The sequence below is a fragment of the Eptesicus fuscus genome, chromosome 1, assembly GCF_027574615.1.
Source record: "Eptesicus fuscus isolate TK198812 chromosome 1, DD_ASM_mEF_20220401, whole genome shotgun sequence".
NCBI lineage: Eukaryota > Metazoa > Chordata > Mammalia > Chiroptera > Vespertilionidae > Eptesicus > Eptesicus fuscus.
Window position 1 is genome coordinate 86,201,463 of NC_072473.1, and position 24,422 is coordinate 86,225,884.

A 24,422-nucleotide genomic window follows, 5' to 3' on the forward strand; every position below is an offset into this window, starting at 1 on the left:
TCATTAATCTTTACTTTTTTTGCCACATGTTTTATAGACAGTCAAAGGAAGTCAGTCACTAGAACAAATGTTACTTTAATAGAGCCTGTTCAAAATGTCTGTGACTGTAAACAAAAATTAGAAGTTAACTTTTATAGATCAAAATGAGAATGAATCAGAGAGTTTAATAAAACTATAGGCATACCTCATTTGATTGTGCTTAGAGTTACTGCAACTCACAGGTGTTGCATTTTCTACAAATGAAGGCAAGACCCTCCACCAGCAAAAAGATTACGACTCAATTTATTGCAATACCTACTTTAATATGGTGGTCGGGAACCGAACCCACAATATCTCTGAGGCATGCCTGTATTCTAAGATATACCATAGGTGTTACTACAGAAATGTACTTCAATTTTGGACAAATCACTTTTTTTCCATAAAAGAACAAAATGAAACAAAGACAAACTTTCCTCAAACCTCTTCCAAGCCAGGTCAAGGAAAGGAGTACCCAAATGACTGACATCTATGGAAATAAATCTCTCTCATGTATTTTAAGGTGTTAAGTAGTTTCGGTTAAAATAGTATGTACAGCCAGGTGACACTATTGGGGGAGACATACATAATAATATATCACAGCAAGAAAGGAGCATTATTATTTTTGTATATTAATTACATTTACTACTTTCCTATATGGGAATTTAAACAATTAACTTCGCTAACGAAGGGAAATAAATTATCCCTTACAACTCAATAAAAAAGAAAAATAAGAAAACGATTCTAAAATTGTCACAATACACCAGTTTCCATTCAATGTCACTCATTTAACAGGACATTCTTTTTCTTACTCTTATTAAATGTTCACTCTGTTATAAATATAGGTTAATAGATGAAGAATGAGATTTCTACAGCCATATTACTTTATTATAATCTTGGCTCTACCATAATATATACACTGAGTGACCAGATTATTATTTATTATGATCTCTGAACGCATAATAATCTGGCCACTCAGTATATATATATATATATATATATATATATATATATATACACACACACATATATATATATGTGTATATATATATATGTATATATATATATTAGAGGCCTGGTGCATGAATTCATGCATGAGTGGGGTCCGGCCAGCCTGGCCAGGGGGAGGGGACATGGGCGAAACTCCTGCCTGCTGGTAGAACTCCTGGTCGAGGGGACAATTTTCATATTAGCCTTTTATTATATAGGATATACACTGAGTGCCCAGATTATTATGCGTTCAGAGATCATAATAATCTGGCCACTCAGTGTATATATATTAATAATTATCCAAAGTACGTATACATTTTGGGGGACACCCTGTGTGTGTCCCCAAAATTTATATGTACTTTGAATAATTATTAATTCTAATGGGTTAAATCTGCGCACACACACATACATACACATACACACACACACACACACACACACACACATATATACAGGTTATCTCCCAAAATGTATACATACTTTGAATAATTATTAATTCCAATGGTTTAAATCTGAAAAGAAATATCAATATCAATTGGGCTATCTGCTGTTTAAGTATCTCACTTGAAAATGTATTTCATTTTTTACTGATTTTTTTAAAAATATATTTTTATTGATTTCATAGAGGAAGGGATAGGAACATCAATGATGAGAGAGAATCGTTGATCGGCTGCCTCCTGCATGCCCCCTACTGGGGATCAAGCCTGCAACCCGGGCATGTGCCCTTGACCGGAATCGAACCCAGGACCCTTCAGTCCACAGGCTGACGCTCTATCTACTAAGCCAAACCAGCTAGGGCAAAAATGAAAAGTATTTTAAAAAACACTGCCTTAATAATTATTCAAAGTGTGTGTATACATTTTCTGGGAGACGCCCTATACAGAACTTTGGGCAAATAGTTAACTTCTCTGTGCTTCAGTTTCCTCATCTGTAATAATAAAAGTACAGGGATAATAAAAGTATATATCTCAAAAGGCTGTTGTGAACATGAGGTAATATGTGTAAAGTATTTGTAACACTGCCCGGCACACAATAAGCACTTATTCAATATTAACATCAACTGTCATCCACCTCCTAATGTTCCACCATTCCCATCCCAATCTATCGATCCTTGAAGTAGCAACAGAAAGTCACAGGAGTGTGAAAAATATCACAAAGACACTTTATTTAACTGAGGATGCATATAAATAAATTGGTATTGTGGTGCTATGATTTCAGTAAAATATTTCTGATGTAAAGTCTTGCTATTCAAAGTGATTTAAGGACCAGCAGGCATGGGCATTACCAAGCGGCTTGTTAGAAATGCAGGTCCCACTGCAGACCTATAAAATCAGAATCTTGTTTTAATCCCCAGGTGATTCCCGTGCACATTAGTTTGAGAAGCATTGCTGTCAAAAACAATACTAAAGGCCTATAAAATAGTGTGGACATATAAAAATACAAATAAGATACTACTGAGATAAATATAGGCTACATAGCCAAACCAAACACATTCCTTTGCTACTAAAATGATTAAAACTATGATAAAAACAAAATGTACCCCCAAAATCACTTCCTTACCTAATGTTAAGGTACGTTAACATCTGCAGGTTTTTAATGGCTTCAGGGATGGTTTTAATGCAATTATGATATAAATTTAATGTTTCAAGAGGTGCAAATAACCAGATATCAGAAGGAATTTCTGCAAAACGATTTCTTGAAAGGTCTGAAAAACAAAAGTAATGTTTTAGTGTCAAACATACACCTTTATCTGTGGTAATATAGAATTATTTTCATACTTGCTGAATCACTTAGAATCCAAGCAACTATTTAATGTATTATAAAACATTATTCACTATAACCTTGAAGGCCTTCACAGCCAAATTTACATAAATCTACAACACAACTAAATTTCTTACTTAACATGGAATTCACAACCCACTGTAATTTGGTTTCTAGTCACTCTCATGGGTATGACCAAAGTCAACAACAGCCTCCATATCAATAACCACTCATCCACCTAAAAACATTTCTTTTCCCTTGGCTTGAACGATTACACTTATGGATCACTTCTTATTTTATCTCAGTCTTTTGCTAGATTCTCCTCTATTCATATTGTGAATGTTGGTGTTCCTAAGCACTGTACTATAAGGTACTCTTTACTTCTTAAGATGCCTGGCCGGCATGGCTCAGCGGTTGAGCATCAACCTATGAACCAGGAGGTCATGGTACTATTCTAGTCAGGGCACATGTCCAGGTTGAGGGCTCGATCCCTAGTAGGGGGTGTACAGGAGGCACCTGATCAATGATTCTCTCTCATCATTAATGTTTCTATCTCTCTCTCTCTACCTCTCTGAAATCAATAAAAATATACTTTAAAAAAAGATATACATTCTGGTGGGTGATTTCCTCCAATCTCAGGACTAATTTATACTCATATACTGACAAATTTCAATTTAAAGATATGTCTGAACACGTAAATTCTGATCTTAAGGACTTCCTCCTGATATCTCTCAGGTACTTCAAATTCTACAAGCGTAAAATCTGAACTGAAGATTTTGTTCCACACATCTGTTTCTCTCATTTCAAATAATGTCACCAACATCCTGATAGGTTGCTCAAGCCAGAAACTTGGCATTCATCCTTGATTCTTTCCTCTCCTAAATTATGCCAAGTACACACAAATATACTTCCATTCATTGAAGTTTTCACAAAAATAAAATCATGAAATTATTATAACCATTACATCTCTATCAAAGGTTTATTTGTTAAATGAAATATTGAAAAATATTTAGGCTATCATGTGGCAGGTAAAAAAAACAAACGAACACCCTAAAGGAGTTTCTCAAACAAAGCACTGTTGACCTTTTGGGCTGTATCACTATTTGTAGTGTGGGGCTATCCTGTGCATTGCAGAATATTTAGCAGCATCTCCAGCATCTACCTACTAGATGCCAGTAACACCCTCTAGTCATATAAGCCAAAAAAATGTCCCCTGGGGTGAAAACTCTCCTACACCTGTTGAGAACCACTGCTTAAACAATTGTCCCACTAGCTAGCTACCTTATCACAGAAATACACTTTGCTTATACTAGCTTATTATACTTATTTGGTTAAAAACATAACATAATTATTTACCTCTGTCAGAAAGAACATCCACACTGTAGCTTAGCTACTGTGCCTCATTTAGTTTCTGGTCTGCCATCAAAAGAACAGCCTCCTATTAGTGTTCAACTTTCTCACTCTGAAGGGTGTAGTCCTATTTACTTAGCAATGTAGTAAATTTCCTACTCAGAACATTAATATACATGCATTAACCCTTTGCACTCAGATGTCGAGTGTGACTCGACACAGCAGTAGAATAAAGGAATCGAAAAAAGCAAGCGAGTGCAAAGGGTTAACATTATATTTATATTGTATGTGTGTGTGTGTGTATATATATATATATATATGTATATATATATATATATATACATATACATATATATATATATATACACACACACACACATACTCACCTAATGCAAAATTTTATAATTGGAGAAAGAAAACAGTAATTATGATTATATAATATGAAAAATAATTTGGGTTCTTCTTCCTTCCATCATATGATTCTGAATCCTATCTAATAAAAGAGTAATGTGCAAATTGACCTACCTCCGAGACACCCACAAGCCACACCCACCAGCCAATCAAGAGCGAGTATGCAAATTAACCCAACCAAGATGGCTGCAGCCACGGAGAAAGCAGGAGGCTTGAGTTGGCCCCGGCGATGGAGGAAGCCAAGCTTTCTGCAGCCCTGGCCTGCCTAGGCCTCCACTCAAGGCTACAAAGTTTCAATTATAGAAGATAAATAAATCCCAGATACCTGGGCCTCTGCTTAGGTCGCCGGGGGGCATGGCCAGCCTGCAAACCACCACAGGCCCCTCGCCCAGGCCACCCCATGACCCAAGGGAATCCCCACCCTGATCCGGGACACCCTTCAGGGCAAACCAGCCAATCCGGGACACCCTTCAGGGCAAACCAGCCGGCCCCCACCCGAGCACCAGGCCTCTATCTTATCTAATCCTATCTAATAAAAAACAATATGCAAATTGACCGTCACTCCAACACACAAATAGCCCTGTCCAGTGTGGCTCAGTTGATTGGGCATTGTCCTGTTACCCAATCAACTGAGCCACACTGATTGGGCAAGTTGCCAGTTTGATTCCCAGCCAGGGCACATGACCAGGTTTTGGGTTGGATCCCCAGTAGAGGGTGTGCAGGAGGCAGCAATTGATGTTTCTATCTCACATCTATGTTTCTCTCCCTCTCTCTCTCAAAATCAATAAAGAATATATGAAAAATAAATCAATAAAATAATTTATATATATATATATTTTTTTTAATATATTTTATTGATTTTCCACAGAGAGGAAGGGAGAGGGACAGAGAGCCAGAAACATCGATGAGAGAGAAACATCGGTCAGCTGCCTCCTGCACACCCCCTACCAGGGAAGCGCCTGCAACCAAGGTACATGCCCTTGACCGGAATCGAACCCGGGACCCTTCAGTCCACAGGCCGACACTCTATCCACTGAGCAAAACCGGTTTTGGCTCAATAAAATAATTTAAATAATATCAAGGTATTATTTTAGTAATTTACATATTATTGTGTGATGCTTCATGTTATTTCACCTTCAAAAAAAAGATTAAATTATAAAAATAAAAGTATTATGAGTTCCTTTAGGGAATTTAATTAAATTTACATTCATAAACTATTTTCTAGATGACTAATATATTTATTTAGTAAATACCATTTAAGATTATGATTATTATTCTAATTTAACTGAGTCGAATAAATGAAGCATAATAAACTCAAAATTAAAATTCAAACTATTATAAAGCCTCTAATGAAGGAAATCTTGTAGGATTTTTCAGATTTTGAATCTGTATAAACATTCTTTCTAAGAAGTGGGTAAAACAGAACAACAGTGCCAAAAGGAAAATAAGACCATGGAAGGAAAGAAGGGAAATTATACAAAACACTTTGTATCTTAATTTCTTGACTACCTTGCACTAGCAGCATCTCACAGTTTCCTTTTTTTTTTTTTTTTTTTTTTAAATAGGGGAAAGCACGAAAGCAGTCCCTCACTTCCACAAATTATACAGTTGAGTTTCCCACATTTGGGGAAACTTCAGGGGCCAGCATATCTGGAGTGCAATGGGTAAACCTCACCCTGAGAAAACCACCTTCATGTTCATGGTATCTCCCCTGCCAGGTAAGTATCATCATATTTGTCTTTAAAAAATGAAAATTAACTCTAAATTTTACCCAATATAACTATAAATAAAACTCTGATTTAAATTTTTTATCTTATGATGTACAATTAAGGGAATTTTTATAACATTAAAAATCACTTAGCCCAGCCAGTATGACTCAGTGGTGGAATGTCGACCCATAAACCAAGAGGTCCCTGGCTCCATTACTGGTCAGGGCAAATGCCTGGGTTGTGGGCTACATCCCCAATAGGGGGTGTGCAGGAGGCAACCAATTTTTTATGTTTCTCTCTCACAATGTTTCTATCATCCCTCTCCCTTCCTCTCTCTCTAAAATCAATAAAAGCATATTTTTTAAAAAATCATTTAGACAATACTATCAAAATCGCATTCAAACCTTGAAGTTCTTGCTTTATATTTAGAGGATTGTAAGCTGCCTTGGTGATGTGATGCTGGAAGGAGCAAAGGGGGTAATACACTTTGAAAATGAAATTAGGGGTCACAAGCCGAGGAATACAGGGGATTTCTAGAAGCTGAAAAGGGTGAGAACATGGATTCTCCACTCAGAAACTCCAGAAGGAATTAGCTCTGCTATATCGTCACTTTAGTCCATTGAAATTATTTTTGACTTCTGACCTCCAGAATGAGAGATTGGAAGGGGGGGGGGGGCGGAGACAGAGAGAGAAACATCTATATGAGAGAGACCTATCCTGTGACCAGATGCAATCTGACTGTGGATTGAGCCTGCAACTGAGTTATCAGACCCTGGATCGAGCCTACAACTGAGGAGCAGTAGCCGCCAGCAGCCTGCCCCAGTCTGAGGAGTAGCATACACATGAGCAGATTGCCCATGTCCGAGGACTGACAGCCCTGCATAGCCCCCAACGGTCCGAGGAGCAGCAGCCACATTCAGCCCACATCTGTCCAACAAGCAGCAGCCAGGTGAGCGGCCCGACCCCATCCCAGGAGCAGCAGCTGCACGGGCAGCTCACTCCCATCCGAGGAGCAGTAACCACATGCATCCAGCCCCCATCCAAGGAGCAGCAGCTGTGCAAGCAGCCCGCCCTCATATGAGGAGCAGCAGCCCTTTGAGCAACCTGCCCTGTCCAAGGAGCAGCAGCCTTATGAGTAGCTCGCCCCGTCTGAGGAGCAGCAACCATGCGCAGCCAGCCCCCATCCAAGGAGCAGCAGCCACTTGAGCAGTCCGCCCCTGTCTGAGGAGCAGCAGCAATGCTAGCAGCCCACTCCCATCTGATGAGCAGCCTCCCCACACCAGCCAGAGGAGCCACCAATGCTGAGAACAGCACCCATCAGAGGAGTCACTGCCAACTGAGGAGCAGCCGCTACTGTGACCGCCCAGGGAGCAACCGCTGCCCGAGGAGCCGCTGCTACCTAAGGAGCAACCCCTGCACGACTCAACATCTAGATCCATCAATGAGATCAAAAATTGGTAGACAAAGAAAACCCCAAAGGAAAGAAAAGGCGGATGGACACAAGACATTGGGGCGGGGGGAAGCGAGGGGATGAGGGCATGCGACATGTGGTAGAGGAGGCTGGGAGGTCAATGGGGGGAAAAGGAGATATATGTACTACTATATGTAATACTTTAATCAATTTAAAAAATCTAAAAAAATTAAAATTAAATTTTTGTGTTTAAAAAGAGAAAGAAAAAAAAGGTGGAACTGCCAGAGGAGCAGCTAAGTGAAACAGAGGCATGCAATATGTCAGAAAAACAATTCATAATAGCCCTGGCCGGTTTGGCTTACTGGATATAGCGTCAGCCTGCAGACTAAAGGGTCCCAGGTTCGATTCTCGTCAAGGGCATGTACTTTGGTTGCGGGCACATCCACAGTAGGGGGTGTGCAGGAGGCAGCTGATTGATGTTTCTCTCTCATTGATGTTTCTGGCTCTCTATCCTTCTCCCTTCCTCTCTGTAGAAAATCAATAAAATGTATTTAAAAAAAAAGAATTTAGAATAAGGGTCATACAGTTCATAAACGGGATGGATGAAAAAAAAATCAACAACTTATGTAAGAATCAAGAAGAAATGAAGAGTGATATAGCTGCAATAAAAAACACCATGATTCCCTTTCCAGCCAATCGCACGTGAGCAACGGGATTGCCCCTAACAAATATGGCGGGCGAGGCCTCGGTGAGGGCAGACTGATTTAACACCCAAACCCGCCGGCCAGCGAAGACAGTGATAGTGACGCGGCCGCAAGCATGGAGGGCGGCAGCGCTGGCAGCACTGGCAGCGACAGCAGCCTCAGCAAGAGTGGCGGGGCGCAGCAAAGGGAGCTGGAGCGCATGGCTGAGGTCCTAGTCACCGGGGAGCAACTACGAGTTGAAATAATGAAAACCGAGAGAACCAAGATGGCGGCAAAGTTAAACAAATGAACTGCGCCGTGCACAGCAATTTCAAAAATATAACTAGAGGACAAAGCGTCTGCCACCCAGAACCACAGGAGATCTGGCTGAATGGTGGATTTACAACTAAGAGGGACGAGGAAAGAGCAAACGCGGAGAGACTGAGGTGCAGAGGCACGTGGGTCAGGGTGGTGGCGGGGGAAGGGACGCGCGGCTTTTTTTCCAACCCTAAGGGAGATAAGCTCCCCATCACTCTGAAATCCAGTTTCTGGGGACGCGCGGGAGACCCAGACACCTACGGGGAGAAGCTGGACTCTCAGCCATCGTGTCGGAAAGTGAGAGTGACTTTCTTGCAGAGGTGCACCCAGAAATCAGTGTTTACTGCGCTGGAGCACGGGACGTGGGGACTTGGAAACGCAGAAAGGCAGAAAAGGCAGAAAAAGCAGACTTGCAGCCATTGTGGTTTGCCACGCCCTAGCCTAGTGACGCCCTGAGACCCGCCCCGCACATTCTACAAACCCGCCCTGAGACCTGCCCCGCACATTCTACAAACCCGCCCAGGCTCCAAACAGCAGCTTTTGCATATAAATGGCCTGCCCTGTGGCAACTTAACCAAATAAACTGCAGTTCCAGTCAGACTGCTCCAAAACCACTCAAGCAGGAGGAGAAAACTCCAGTTTTTGCTGTAACTCCTGCTGAGTGGCCTCAGACAGTAGCTGACCTGAACCCCATTGGAGACCCAGAAACGAGGGCATCTAGTGGTCGGTGTGAGACGACACCAGATTTCAACCAATTGCATAAGGGACACATTCAAGAGGCAGACTCAGTGAGCGCCAAAGCCCTACTGGAACAAGTCCTGGCCCATAAACGTGTCTCCTGCACAGCAACTCTTCCTTTATAGATACAGCGAGTCCTCGCAGCCAATTGGCCTGGAGGAAAATTCCTCCCAGTGACACCAGCAACAATCAAGACTTAACTACACAAAGGAGGACCAAGATGGAGGCATAGGGCGGACACCTGATTGTTGCCTACCACAACAATTTTGAAACTACAATGGGAAAACAGAGCAGACACCATCCAGAGCCACTGGAGGGCTGGCTGAGCAGATGCTCTACAACTAGAATAAAAGAGAGGGGTATGCAGGATGATGCTGATGCCGGTGAGCCAAAGATCACACTTTAAGAACTATGGCTCTGGCGACACAATGGCGTCCTGGAATGTGCTCAGCATAGTTCCCCTGGTGGTCTCCGGCTGAGGGGATGGCTCCACTCGCTGCCGAGCAAGAACAGACAAGCCCCTGGGAGACATGGGGTGGGAGACCCCGTGCTTGCTGACCTCCGAGTCCTTCGAGAATCTCAGTGCCCCGGAAGCAGCCAGGTGCGCACGCCCAGCGACTAGCCACCGCTGCAGACCCGAGCACCGATGCAGCGACCCCGGACCAGCCCGCCACTGCGAACCAGGTGCACCGGAGCTTCGCTAAGTCCGCTGCCCAAGGAATTCCACAGAAGCCGCCCCAGAGCTTGGAGAAAATGGCCAAAGGAATTGCTGAGAGGGAATTGACCGACAGGAATTGGGATCAAGAAGACAAAGCCCTGCTGGGTTCTGGTTCCGGGTGAGGCCGCGAGCCCCTGGGTCCGGGCGAGGCTGGGACCCGGGTCAGGGTGAGGCTGAGTCCCGGGTCCGAGTGAAGCTGCGTGCCCCTGGGTCCGGGCGAGGCCACGCACCCCTGGGCCCGGGTGAGGCTGCACGCCCCTTGGTCTGGGTGAGGCCTCTTGCCCCTGGGTCTAGGTAAGGCTGGGTCCCGGGTCCAGGTGAGGCCGCACCCCTGGGTCCGGGTGAGGCTGGATCCCGGGTCCGGGTGAGGCTGAACGCCCCCAGGTCTGGGTGAGGCCACGCGCCCCTGGGTCCGGGTGAAGCTGGGTCCTGGGTCCGGGTGAGGCCGCCCCCCTGGGTCCGGGTGAAGCTGGATCCCGGGTCTGGGTGAGGCCGTGCGCCCCTGGATCCGGGTGAGGCTGGGTCCCAGGTCCGGGTGAGAACGCGCCCCTGGGTCCAGGAGAGGCCACGTGCCCCTGGGTCCAGATGAGGCTGGGTCCCGGGTGAGGCCGCACGCCCCTGGGTCCGGGAGAGGCTATACGCCCCTGTGTCCGGGTGAGGCTGGATCCCAGGCCCGGGTGAGGCCGCACGCCCCTGGGTCTGGGTGAGGCTGCGCACCCCTGGGTCCGGGGGAGGCCGCGTGCCCCTGGGTCAGGGTGAGGCTGGAGCCCGGGTCCGGGTGAGGCCACGCGCCCCTGGGTCCGGGTGAGGCTGGGTCCCGGGTAAGGCCACGCGCCCCTGCGTCCGGGTGAGGCTGGATCCCAGGCCTGGGTGAGGCCGCACGCCCCCGGGTCCGGGTGAGGCTGCGCGCCCCTGGGTCCAGGGGAGGCCACGCGCCTCTGGGTCAGGGTGAGACTGGAGCCCGGGTCCGGGTGAGGCTGCGTGCCCCTGGGTCAGGGTGAGGCTGGATCCCGGGACCGGGTGAGGCGGCGCGCACCTGGGTCCGGGTGACGCCACGCGCCACGGGGCCTGGGTGATGCTGGGCCCCAGGTCCGGGTGAGGCCACGCTCCCCTGAGTATGGGTGAAGCCTTGCCCCTGGGTCCGGCCGAGACCAAACCAGAGGAAGTCGGACCTACATTACCACCATTTGTCCACCATCCAGAGCTGAAAAGTCAGTGCTGACATGTACACATAAGGAACTGGTGGACATTGAAATTGGGTCTCAAAAGAACTGTTGGTCCAGAAAGAAACTCACTACAGACTGATTCATTTGCCTGAGAGCATAACTATTATTGCTCGTCCACATTCGGCTCTTATAAGTATATTTCTAGTAACACATGATCTCACTCATCTAGGGGAAATGATGAACAACATAGACTGATGAACAAGAACAGACCCAGAAACAAGGAGGCATCGATCGGACTGTCGGGCCTCAGAGGGAGGGTAGGGGAAGGTGGGGGTAGGGGGCAGAGATCAACCAAAGGACTTGTGTGCATGCATACAAGCCTAACCAATGGGTAAGGACAACAGGGGGGTGGGGGCATCCGTGGGGAGGGGTGTGGGATGGGAATGGGGGGATGAGGACAAATATGTGACACCTTAATCAATAAAGAAATTAAAAAAAAAACACCATGGAAAGTTTCAATAGTAAACTAGGAGAGGCAGAAGACCGAATTAGTAAATTAGAAGACAGGGAAGCAAAACACACCCAAACTGAACTCCAATTGGAGAAAAACATTAAAAGACAGGAGGAGAGGCTAAGGGAGCTATGGAACAACATGAAACAAAGCAACGTATGAATAATAGGGGTGCCAGAACAACAGGAAGAGGAACAAGGGTTAAAAAACCTATTTGAAGAAATAATGTCAGAAAACTTCCCTGATGTGGGGAAGAAAAAAAGTCACACAAGCTCAGAGAGTCCCAAACAAGATGAACCCAAAAAGACCCACACCAAGACACATCATAATTACAATGGCAAATGTTCAGGACAAAGAGAGAATCTTAAAGGATGCAAGAGAGGGACAGAAAGTTACATACAAGGGATCTCCCATGAGATTAATAAATTACTTAACAGAAACACATCAGGCCAGAAGAGAATGGAAGGAAATTTGCAAAGTGATGCAAAGCAAGGGAATGAGTCCAAGAATACTCTATCCAGGAAGGCTATCATTCAAAATTGAAGGGGAGATAAGGAACTTCACAGACAAAAAAAAAGGATAAGGGAGTTTATCACTTCCAATCCAGCAATGCAAGAAATGATAAAAGGACTGGTGTAAAAACAAGAAATAAAAAGGTAAGAAGGAACAAATGCACAAAAAATAAAAATGGCTACCAACCAGTACCTATCCTATCTAATAAAAGAGTAATATGCAAATCATCACTCTGCTACACTCACAAGCCATGCCCACCAGCCACACCCACCAGCCAATCAGAAAGCCAATATGCAAATACACCCAACCAAGATGGCTGCAGCCTCCGAGCGCGGCCATGGTAGGAAATGGGCAATTAGAGCCGAAGATCAGAGGGGAAGATTGGAGCCAGCTGGGGTCCCCCACAGGGATCAGAGCCAGCTGAGTTCCTTTGCAGGCGATTGGAGCCAGTTGGAGTCCCCTGCAGGTGATCGGAGCCAGCTGGAGGTTCCTTCCCAGGGCCCCAGCCTCAAACAGAGGCTTGCGGCATTGGCTGGGGCGGAGCTGGGCCATTGGAACCAGCTGGGGTCCCCTGTGGTTATCAGAGACAGCTGGGGGTCCCTGCCCAGAGCCCGAGCCTTGGCCAGAGGCTTGAGGCCTTGGTTGGGGGCAGAGCTGGGGGTTCCCTGCCCAGGGCCCGAGCCTCAAACAGAGGCTTGCGGCCTTGGCTGGGGGTGGAGCGGGGCGATCGGAGCCAGCTGGGGGTCCCTGTTCAGGGCCCGAGCCTTAGCCAGAGGCTTTCGGCCTTGGCTGGGGGCGGAGCAGGGTGATAGGATCCAGCTGGGAGTCCCTGCCCAGAGCCCAAGCCTTGGCCAGAGGCTTGCAGCCTTGGCCGCTGGGGCAGAGCCTGGCAATTGGAGCGAGATGGGAGTCCCTGCCCAGAATCCAAGCCTCAGCCAGAGGCTTGCTGCCTTGGCCGTGGGTGAAACCGGGTGACTGAGCCAGCTGGGGGTCCCTGCGGGTGATGGGAGTGAGCTGGGGATCCCGACCCAGGGCCCGAGCCTCAAACAGAGGCTTGTGGCCTTGGCTGGGAACGGAGCCTGGCCATCGGAGCCAGGTGGGGTCCCCTGCCAAGGGCTGGAGGCTTTAGGCCTTGACAGGGGTGGAGCCGGAGATCGGAGGAGATAGGTGTGAACTACAGAGGAAACACCTTTTCTGACTGCTCATTGGCTAAGCTCCCTGTATGCCACTGGTAATATTCTTAGTAACTTGGGTATAAGAATCCAAAAAGGTGATCTAGGGCTTTTCCACCACACTCCTAGGGAAAAAAAACAAAGGTCTGATGCTGGAGGGCTAAGAAATGTCATAATCTGCCTTACAGGGTTTGGCTCAGTGGATAATGCCTAGGTTTGCCAACCACAGAGTCCAGGTTAGATTCTGATCAAGGGCATGTACCTAAGTTGCAGGCTCCTCCCTGGCTAGGGCCCAGGTCAGGGCTCATGCAGGAGGCAACCAATCAATGTGTTCCTCTCACTTTGATGTTTCTCTCTGTTTTTCCCTTTCTCTTCCACATTCTCTAAAAGTCAATGGAAACATATACTCAGGTGAGGATAAAATAAGAAAGAAAGAAAGAAAGAAAGAAAGAAAGAAAGAAAGAAAGAAAGAAAGAAAGAAAGAAAGAAAGAAGAAAGAAAGAAATGTCATATCCTATGAAAGACACATCTTAAAAATGCCTGAAGAAAGTTGTCATTTTTTTCTTGGTGAAGGGACTGGAGTCCATGTTGATGAAAACACCTTGGTGGCTGCGGTGACTGGCAGTGGCTCCAGCAGCGGGGTGATGGGGCTGGTGCCTTTCCCTGATCAGCCCGGTTGTCTCCCACAAAGAGAGGCCGTCAGTAGGACATCCCCTGAGGGCTCCCAGTATGTGAGAGGTGGCAGGCGGGCTGAGGAGACACCCCCCCCCCCCAGTGCATGAATTTCGTGCACGAGGCTCCTAGTCAATAATAACTTTAAATGTAAACGGACTAAATGCTCCAATCAAAAGACATCAAGTGGCTGAATGGATGAAAAAACATGACCCATCTATATGCTATCTACAGGAGATCCACCTCAGAAAAAGGGACTCATACAGACTGAAAGTGAAGGGATGGAAAAATATCTACCAGGCAAATGGAAATGAAAAAAAAAAAAAAAAAGCTGGGGTAGCAATACTTATATCTGACAAAACAGACCTAAAAGTGAAGGACATAACAAGAGATAAGGAAGGCCACTTCATAATACTAAAAGGATCGATACAACAAGAAGATATAACCCTGATAAAGATATATGCGCCCAATGCAGGAGCACCCAAATACATAAAAAACTTCTGGAAGATATCAAGGGAGAGATCGACAACAATACAATCATAGTAGGAGACTTTAATACACCACTGACATCACTGGATAAATACTCTAGACAAAAAATCAGCAAAGAAAAAGCAACCCTAAATGACTCACTAGAGAAGACTGACTTAATTGACATCTTCAGAACATTTCACCCCAAAGCCACGGAATACACATTCTTCTCAAGTGCACATGGGACATTTTCAAAAATAGACCACATATTGGGTCATAAGCAAAGTCTCCCCAAATTAAAAAAGATTGAAATCATATCAAGCATCTTCACAGACCACAATGGCATAGTATTAGAAATAAACTACAATAAAAAAAATCCAAAACATTCAAACACTTGGAAGCTGAATAGCATGCTATTAAACAATGTTTGGGTTACCAAAGAGATCAAAGAAGAAATTAAAAACATCCTGGAAACTAATGACAATAAAAACACAACAATCCAAAATCTGTGGGACACAAGGAAAGCAGTCCTGAGAGGGAAGCTTATACCTCTATAGGCCTACTTCAAAGAAAACAAGAAAAAAGGTAGTAAATCATCTAAATCTACAACTTAAAGAATTAGAAAGAGAGCAAAAAGAAAAAGGCCAGAGTGAACAGAAGGAAGGAGATAATAAAGATCAGAGCAGAAATAAATGACATAGAGACCAAAAAAACAATACAAAAGATCAATGAAACCAAGAGCTGGTTCTTTGAAAGGATAAACAACATTGATGAACCTCTAGCCAAGCTCACCAAGAAGCAAAGAGAGAGGATCCAAATAAACAAAATCAGGAATGAAAGAGGCGAAATAACCACAGACCCCACAGAAATACAAAGGATTGTTAAAAAAAAATTTGAACAACTCTATTCCAACAAAGTAGACAACATGGAGGAAATGGACATATTCCTAGAAAAATACAATCTTCCAAAACTCAATCAGGAGAAATCTAAAAATCTCAATAGGCCAATAACAAGGAAGAAATTGAAGCAGTCATCAAAAAACTTCCAGCAAACAAAAGCCTGGGGCCATATGCTTCACAGGGGACTATTACCAAACATTCAAGGAAGAGCTACAACCTATACTCCTCAGACTATTCCAAAAAAATTCAAGAGGAAGGAACACTTCCAAGCTCCTTCTATGAAGCCAGCATCACTCTAATACCAAAAGCAGATAAAGACAACACAATGAAAGAGAATTACAGGCCAATATCCCTCATGAACATAGATGCCAAAATCCTCAACAAAATTCTAGCAAATCAGATCCAGCAGTACATCAGAAAGATCATACACCATGACCAAGTAGGATTTATCCTGGGGATGCAAGGGTGGTACATTATCCACAAATCAATAAACATGATACATCACATAAGCAAATTGAGTGATAAAAACCACATAGTCATATCAATTGATGCAGGAAAAGCATTTGACAAAATCCAACACCCTTTCTTGATAAAAACTCTCAGCAAAGTGGGAATAGAAGGATCATACCTCAATATAATAAAAGCCATATATGACAAACCCACAGCCAACATCATACTCAATGGGCAAAAACTAAAGTCATTTCCCTTAAGAACAGGAACAAGACAGGGATAGGGATGCCCACTCTCACCACTCCTGTTCAACATAGTACTGAAAGTACTGGCCATTGCGATCAGACATGAAGAAGAAATAAAAGGCATCCAAATTGGAAAAGAATAAGTAAAACTGTCCTTATTCGCAGATGACATGATACTGTACATAGAAAACCCTAAAGACTCCATCAAAAAATTATTAGACTTAATAAATGAATTCAGCAATGTAGCAGGATACAAAATTAACGCCAAAAAATCTATGGCATTTCTATACACCAATAGTGAACTTACAGAAAGAGAGACTGAAAAAGCAATCCCATTTACCATTGCACCAAAAATATTAAGACACTTAACTAAGGAGGTAGAAGACCTATATGCGGAAAACTACAGGACACAAAAAGAGAGAGGAGGACGTAAACAGATGGTAGAACATACGATATTCATGGATTGGTAGAATCAACATCATTAAAATGTCCATACTACTCAAAGCAATCTATAGATTCAATGCACTCCCCATTAAAATACCAATGGCATATTTCAAAACCTAGAAGGAACTTTTCAAAAATTCATCTGAAGTGTAAAAAGACCCCGAATAGCTGCAGCAATCCTGAGAAAGAAGAACAAAGTAGGTGGGATGTCAATACCAGATATCAAGCTGTATTACAAAGCCACTGTTCTCAAAACAGCCTGGTACTGGCACAAGAATAGATATATAAACCAATGAAATAGAATAGAGAACCCAGAAATCGACCCAAACCACTATGCTCAATTAATATTTGACAACGGAGGCAAGTGCATACAATGGCGTCAAGACAGTCTCTTCAATAAATGGTGTTGGGAAAATTGGACAGATACATGCAAAAAAAATGAAACTAGACCACCAACTTACACCATACACACAAATAAATTTAAAATGGATAAAGGACTTAAACATAAGACGGGAAACCATAAAAATACTAGAGGAATCCACAGGCAGCAAAATCTGAGATATATGCCAAAGCAATTTCTTCACCGATACGGATCTTAGGGCAATGGAAACTAAAGAGAAAATAAACAAATGAGACTACATCAAAATAAAAAGCTTTTGCACAACAAAAGAAATCATCAACAAAACTACAAGAAAGCCCACTGCATGGGAGAACATATTTGCCAATGTTATCACCAATAAGGGTTTAATCTCCAACATTTTCAAGGATCTCATACAACTTAACAAAAGGAAGATAAACAACCCAATCAAAAAGTGGGCAACTGACCTAAATAGGTAATTTTCAAAAGAAGATAGAAGGAAGGCCAAGAGACATATGAATACATGCTCAAAGTCACTAATTATCCTAGAGATGCAAATCAAAACAACAATGCGGTACCATCTCACACCTGTCAGAATGGCTATAATCAACAAATCAACAAAGGACAAGTGTTGGCAAGGATGCAGAGAAAAAGGAACGCTCGTGCGCTGCTGGTGGGAATGCAGACTGGTGCAGCCACTGTGGAGAACAGTATGGAGTTTCCTCAAAAAACTAAAAATCAAACTCCCATTTGACCCAGTGATTCCACTTCTAGGAATATATCCCAAAAAACTAGAAATACCAATCAGAATGGATATATGCATCCCTCTGTTCATAGCAGCACAATTCACCATAGTTAAGATTTGGAAACAGCCTAAGTGCCCATCAGCAGATGAGTGGATTAAAAGACTGTGGTACATCTACTCAATGGAATACTACACTGTGGTACAAAAGGAGTTCTTACCATTTGCAGCAGCATGGATGGAACTGGAGATCATTATGCTATGTGAAATAAGCCAATCAGAGAAAGATAAATATCACATGATCTCACTCATTTATGGAATATAATGAACAACATAAATTGATGAACAAAAACAGATCCAGAGACAGAGAAACATTGATCAGACCGTCAAACCTCAGTGGGAAAGTAGGGGAGGGTGGGAGTAAGGGGGAGAGATCAACCAAAGGACTTGTATGCATGCATATAAGCCTAACCAATGGACACAGTCAACAGGGGGTGAGGGCATGAGTGGGGGAGTGGGGGGGCGATCAGAGGATAAGGATACATATGTAATACCTTAATCAATAAAGAAATTTTAAAAATCATTTAATTAACATGTGCACTAGAGCAACTAGAATAATATGACTAATAATGAACATACTATACTCAAGAAAAATAATGCAAAATTGGTATTTTATTTAATATGGTTCCATCTAAAGATGGAAAGACAAACTTAATTTATTCCTTATGGGGAGATTCATTTCACAACTCTATAGCCTCCCTTCTAATGAGACAAGTAGAACTTGGAGAAAGATAATTATAAAGATGTTTCACTTTTTCTACATATACACACACGAAAAAGGAAATTAAAATTTGCTCCTTATTTTCATGTAGTTAGCTGAATGGTGGCTCCTAAAGATATCAGGTCCTAATTCTTGAAACTTGTGAATGTTGGTTTATAAAGTACAATTTTTGCAGACAATCTTGCAATGAGATTATCCTGGACCATCCAGATGGGCCCTAAATAGCATCACATGTATCCTTATAAGAGGAAGGCAGAGAGGAGATTAGACACATTGAGGAGAGGGCCATGTGAGAATGAAAGCAGACACTGGAATGATGCAGCCAAGAAATGCCACCAGAAGCTGGAAGAGGCAAGGAATGGAGGGCATCTGTTCCTGCTGAAATCTTGATTTTAGCCCCATAAGACTCATTTCAGACGTTTGGTTCCCAGAACTGTAAGAGAATAAATTTCTGTTGTTTAAACCACCAAGTTTGTGGTAAACTGTTACAGCAGACACAGGAAACTAACATACTTCTCAAAATTTATCAGAATTAATGAGAATCTATAATAATTCTTTAAAATTAAATAGCTGTGTGTTTATTTTTTTTTAAGCATTAAGGGGCTATCTCAGTTAATTAGTATCCTTGAGAATAAGCACCTTTATAAACACTGAACTATTTTTCTTCTGTCTTGATTTTAATCATAAATCATATCAAGCAGTATTGACAATAACTCAACAGCAGAAAGACTACTGGGTACTGTTTCCTGCCTCCCTTTAAAAGGCTCCTTGTAAAACTGCTGGGAGCCTATTAGAGAAATTAATAGATCATTTTAAATAATCTGATCTGAATTATGTTCTGTAACACTCTTGAGCTTCAGAGGTCAGGGAAGCTTGGGAAGGGAGGAGAGAAGTCAGATGGGATTGAAATCTGTTTACTGCCTCCCAGCTACAGCCACAGGAGCCACAGGCGGGTCCATCCTCCATGCAGTACAATTCCCAGCATATTGGCTACGATTTCTGCCATGGTATAAAAAATGACTTTCAGAAACTATACTATTATGCCAGCGATTTTCAACCTTTTTCATCTTATAGCACACATAAACTAATTACTAAAATTCTGTGGCACACCAAAATATGTTTTGTGCTCATCTGACCAAAACATAGGTATAATTTTGATTCACCCACACCAAACGACTATTGTGCTGACTGTTGTCATTTCTTTATTTGACAATCTAAGGGAAAAGAGGTCAGTGCCTCTGACTTAAGTAGTCAGGTAGTGCATGTTTTAAAAATTCTAGTGGCACACCATTGTGCCTGCAGCAGCATACTGGTTGAATATCTCTGTATTATACTATAATACTTATACTAATTAATTTTATCTTAACCAGTGTACAAAAGGGTGTGCATTTTTTGTCACAAATTATTAAAACTTAAACTAAAATGTAGAATCTTCTTTAGGGGATATTTAATAATATAGATAATTATAGTCTCTCCTATTTTTTTTTAAAAAGCCTGGATAATACTTAAAAATCTGACATATATTTACCTCTAGAAAAACGTCTCATGAAGTGTATTGTTCGAACACATCCTCTTCATTAACAAAAGTATCATTATAGAATTTTATGCTTAAAGAAACATGAGTATTAAGTGGAGAAATAATTTGAAATCAGAACTCTAAATTCACATCAAAACTGACCTAAGTGGAACTGGTATAATTATTTCACACACACACACACACACACACACACACACACACACACTCATACCCCGCATATGCTAAATCAAAATGCTATAGGCTTTGCACAATTATTTCTAATCTTCATAACAACCTTCTGAGGTAGCTATTATTCCTCATTATGCATATGAAGCAAAAACAAATTAAATAATATGCCCAATCTTTTAAAAAGTAGTAATAACTGACAGCACTAAGGTTCCAAACTCAGATATGACTTCAAAACTCATATTCTATGTGTGCTTTTCCACTTCTACACAAGATCATGACTTCCTGTTCCAGACTAAAAATAACTTGCTCGATTGGAACCACAAAGCAGGGTCAGAGAAATTCTAAATCTCCTAACCACATTCATATCCCAGGTTCCTTCTTGCAATAGGAAGCAGAACATAAATCTTACTTCAAGTCCCAATTTTTAGTTATGAAAATAATGAACACTATTAGAAAGTTCCCAGCTGTTCTTAATTTGCCAATTCATAACTGTTTAGTCTGAGCCAACACATAGCTTTCTTGGCTCCTTAAAGAGTGGACCCTTATTAATTTTTCAATATTTTCAACCAACTCAATAAACAAGGATTAAAGAAAATTCATTAAACAAATTTTTTCAAAAGGGTGGTAACATTTTATAGGAAAACCATTGTGCGGACACCTGTCAAAAAATCTGAAGGCAAAGAAGAACAAACACCTATCCCCTTCTCAAGCTACTCCAAAAAATTCAAGAGGAGGGAAGACTTCCAAGCTCTTTTTTTATCAGGCCAGCATTACCCTAAGTCCAAAACCAGATAGACACTACAACGAAAGTTTATAGGCTAATATCCGTAATCAACACAGATGCTAAAATTCTCAACAAAATATTAGCAAACTGCTTCCAGCAATACATTAAAAAGATCACACACCATGATAAAGTGGCAGTTATTTCACAGATGCAAGATTGGTACAATATCCACAAATCAATAAATGTAATGCATCACATAAACAAAATAAAGGATAAAAATCACATGATTATATCAATAGATGCAAAAAAAAGCATTTGATAAAATCCAGTGCCCATTTATGATAAAAACTCTAAGCAAAGTGGAAATAAAGGATTCATATCTCAACATAATAAAGGCCATATATTACAAATCCACAGATAACATCATACTCAATGGACAAAAACTAAAAGAGATTACCTTAAGATCAGGAACAAAACAGAAATGTTTGCTTTCACCACTCTTATTCAACACAGTACAGAAAGTCCTAGATACAGCAACCAGACAAGAAGAAATAAAAGGCATCCAAATGGGAAGTAAAACTGTCACCATTCGCAGATGACATGGTATTGTACATAGAAAACCATAAAGACTTCACTAAAAACCTACTAGATTTAATAAATGAATTTGGCAAAGTAGCAGGATACAATACTAATATTAAAAATTTGTGGCATTCTTATATACCAATAATGAACTCTCAGGAAAAGAAATTAACAATTCCATTTAGTATTACAACAACAAAAAATAAAGTACCTAGGAATAAATTTAACCAAGGAGATAAAAGATATACTCAGAAAATTAGTGGATACTGAAAAACGAAACTGAGGAAGATACAAATAAGTGGAAGCATATACCATGCACATGGATTGGAAGAATTATCATCAATAAAATTCCTATACTACCCAAAAATAATCTATAGATTCAACACAATTCCTATTAAAATACCAATTGTATGTTTCACAGATCTAGAACAAATATTCCAAAAATGTGTATGGAACCAAAAAAAGACCTCAAATAGCTTCAGCAATGTTGAGAAAGAAGAATGAAGTTGGAGGGATCACAATACCTGATATCAAACCATACTACAAGGCCATTGTAATAAAAATGGTCTGGTACTAGCATAAGAGCAGGCATATAGATCAATGGAACAGAACAGAGAGCACAGAAATAAACCTATGCCTTTATGGTCAATTAATATTTGACAAAGGAAGCATGAGCATACAAGGGAGTAAAGAGTCTCTTCAATAAATGGTGCTGGGAAAATTGGACAGGTATATGCAAAAAATGTAAAAAGACCACCAACTCACATCAAAAGCAAAATGGATAAAAGACTTGAATGTGAGTCACGAAACCATAAAAATCATAGAAGAAAACATAGGCAGTAAAATCTCAGACAGCTATCATAGCAATTTTTTGCTGATATATCTCCTTGGGCATGGGAAACAAAGGAAAAAGTAAACAAATGTGACTACATCCAACTAAAAAGCTTATGTACAGCAAAAGAAAACATCAACAAAATGAAAAGGCAGCCCACTGCATAGGAGAACATATTCATCAATGATACATCTGATCAGGGGTTAATTTCCAAAATATATAAAGATCTCAACACCAGGAAGACAAACAATCCAAATAAAAATGTGCAACGTCACTAATCATCAGAGAGATGCAAATTAGAACCACAATTAAATATTACCTCACACCTTTCAGAATGCCTATCATCAATAACAACAAGTGCTGGCGAGGATGCAGAGAAAAGGGAACCCTCGGACACTTGGACAATGGGTGGGAATGCAGACTGGTGCAGCCACTGTGGAAAGCAGTGTGGAATTTCCTCAAAAAATTAAAAATGGAACTGCCTTTTGACCCTGCAATCCCACTTCTGGGAGCATATCCTAACAAAACTGAAACACTAATTCAAAAGAATGTACTAGTATGCATTCCTATGTTCATTGCAAAGTTATTTACAACTAGTGGCCCGGTGCACGAAATTCAGTTCCCTCAGCCCAGCCTGCACCCTCTCCAATCGGGGACCCCTTGGGGGATGTCCGACTGTGGGATTGGGCCTAAACCGGCAGTCAGACATCCCTCTCGCAATCTGGGACCCCTGGCTCCTAACCGCTGCCTGCCTGCCTGATCACCCCTAATTGCGTTTGCCTTCCTGCCTGATTGCCCCTAACCCTCTGCCTGCCTGCCTGCCCGATCGCCCCTAACCTCCCTGCCTGCCTGCCTGATCGCCCCTAACTGCCCTCCCCTGCTGGCCTGATCTCGCCCCCAACAGCCCTCGCCTACCGGCCTGATCTCGCCCCCAACTGCCTTAAAACCCCTCCTCAGCGCCACCTTAGGTTCTGCCTTTGCCATTCACCCAGATTTGGTTCTGATTGGTCGGTTTCTATGCCAGTCAGCATCAAAAGATCCGCCTCCTAGGAAGCCATTGGCTACTCAGTTCACCCAGATTTGGTTCTGATTGGTTGGTTTCTATGCCAGTCAGCATCTCTGGGCCTGTCTCCGGGCCTGATCAGAGAGGCAGGGTTGATCAGCAGCCCCCGTGGAGGCCTGAAGAAAAAGAGAGGCACATTGCTGGCCAGGCCCAGAGAGGAAGAGAGAGGCAAGGGCTGATCAACAACTGCCATGGAGGTCGCCATGGCAACCCAGCACTGACTGCAGGACTGACTTCCGGTGTGCGGTGGAGCCTTCGGTCTTTACGGTCACTCTCTTTATAGATAGATAGATAGATAGATAGATAGATAGATAGATAGATAGCCAAGATCTGGATACAGCCCAAGTGCCTTTCAGTAGATAAGTGGATAAAAAAGCTGTGGTACATTCCATTGCAATGGAATATTACTAGGCCACAAAAAAGGACATCTTACCTTTTGCAACAGCATGGATGGACCTGGAGATTATTATACTAAGTGAAATAAGCCAGTTGGAGGAAAACAAATACCATATGCTTTAATTTATATGTGAAATCTAATGAAAAAAATAAACTTATGAACAAAATAGAAGCAGAGGCATGGATACATGGAACAGACTGACAGCTGTCAGAAGCATGGGGGCTAGTTGAAAGAGATTGAAGATTAAGCACATATATAAAACACAAACAATAGAGTGGTGATAGCAAGAGGGAAAGGAGTGTAGGGGGTTGGTGGAGGTGGGCAAAGGGGGAAAAGAGGGAAAGAGACTTTGTTTGGGGCAATGGGCACATGATGTTGTGTGCTGATGATGTTTTATTGAGTTGTATGATTTTGTGAACCAATGTCACCCCAATAAATTCAAATTCTTTTAAATATATATTTTATTGATTTCAGAGAGGAAGGGTAGAGAGAGATAAACATCAATGATGAGAGAGAATCATCAATCAGCTGCCTCCTGCATGACCCCCAATGGGGATCCAGCATGCAACATGGGCACATGCCCTGACCAAGAATAGA

General features: G+C 42.5%; 1 protein-coding gene and 1 non-coding gene across 3 annotated transcripts in view; both read right to left on the bottom strand.

Moving 5' to 3' along the window:
- Positions 1 to 24,422, bottom strand: part of LRCH2 (leucine rich repeats and calponin homology domain containing 2) — a 143,225-nt gene that overhangs the window by 94,290 nt on the left and 24,513 nt on the right. For both annotated transcript variants that reach the window (XM_054724341.1, XM_008156103.3), the window contains exon 2: positions 2,566 to 2,710. In XM_054724341.1, the coding sequence (XP_054580316.1) occupies positions 2,566 to 2,710 (145 nt within the window). The remainder of the gene's footprint in view (positions 1 to 2,565; positions 2,711 to 24,422) is intronic.
- Positions 6,090 to 6,253, bottom strand: LOC114227931 (U1 spliceosomal RNA). Its single transcript, XR_003614020.1, has one exon. It is a non-coding gene; the product is annotated as a U1 spliceosomal RNA (small nuclear RNA).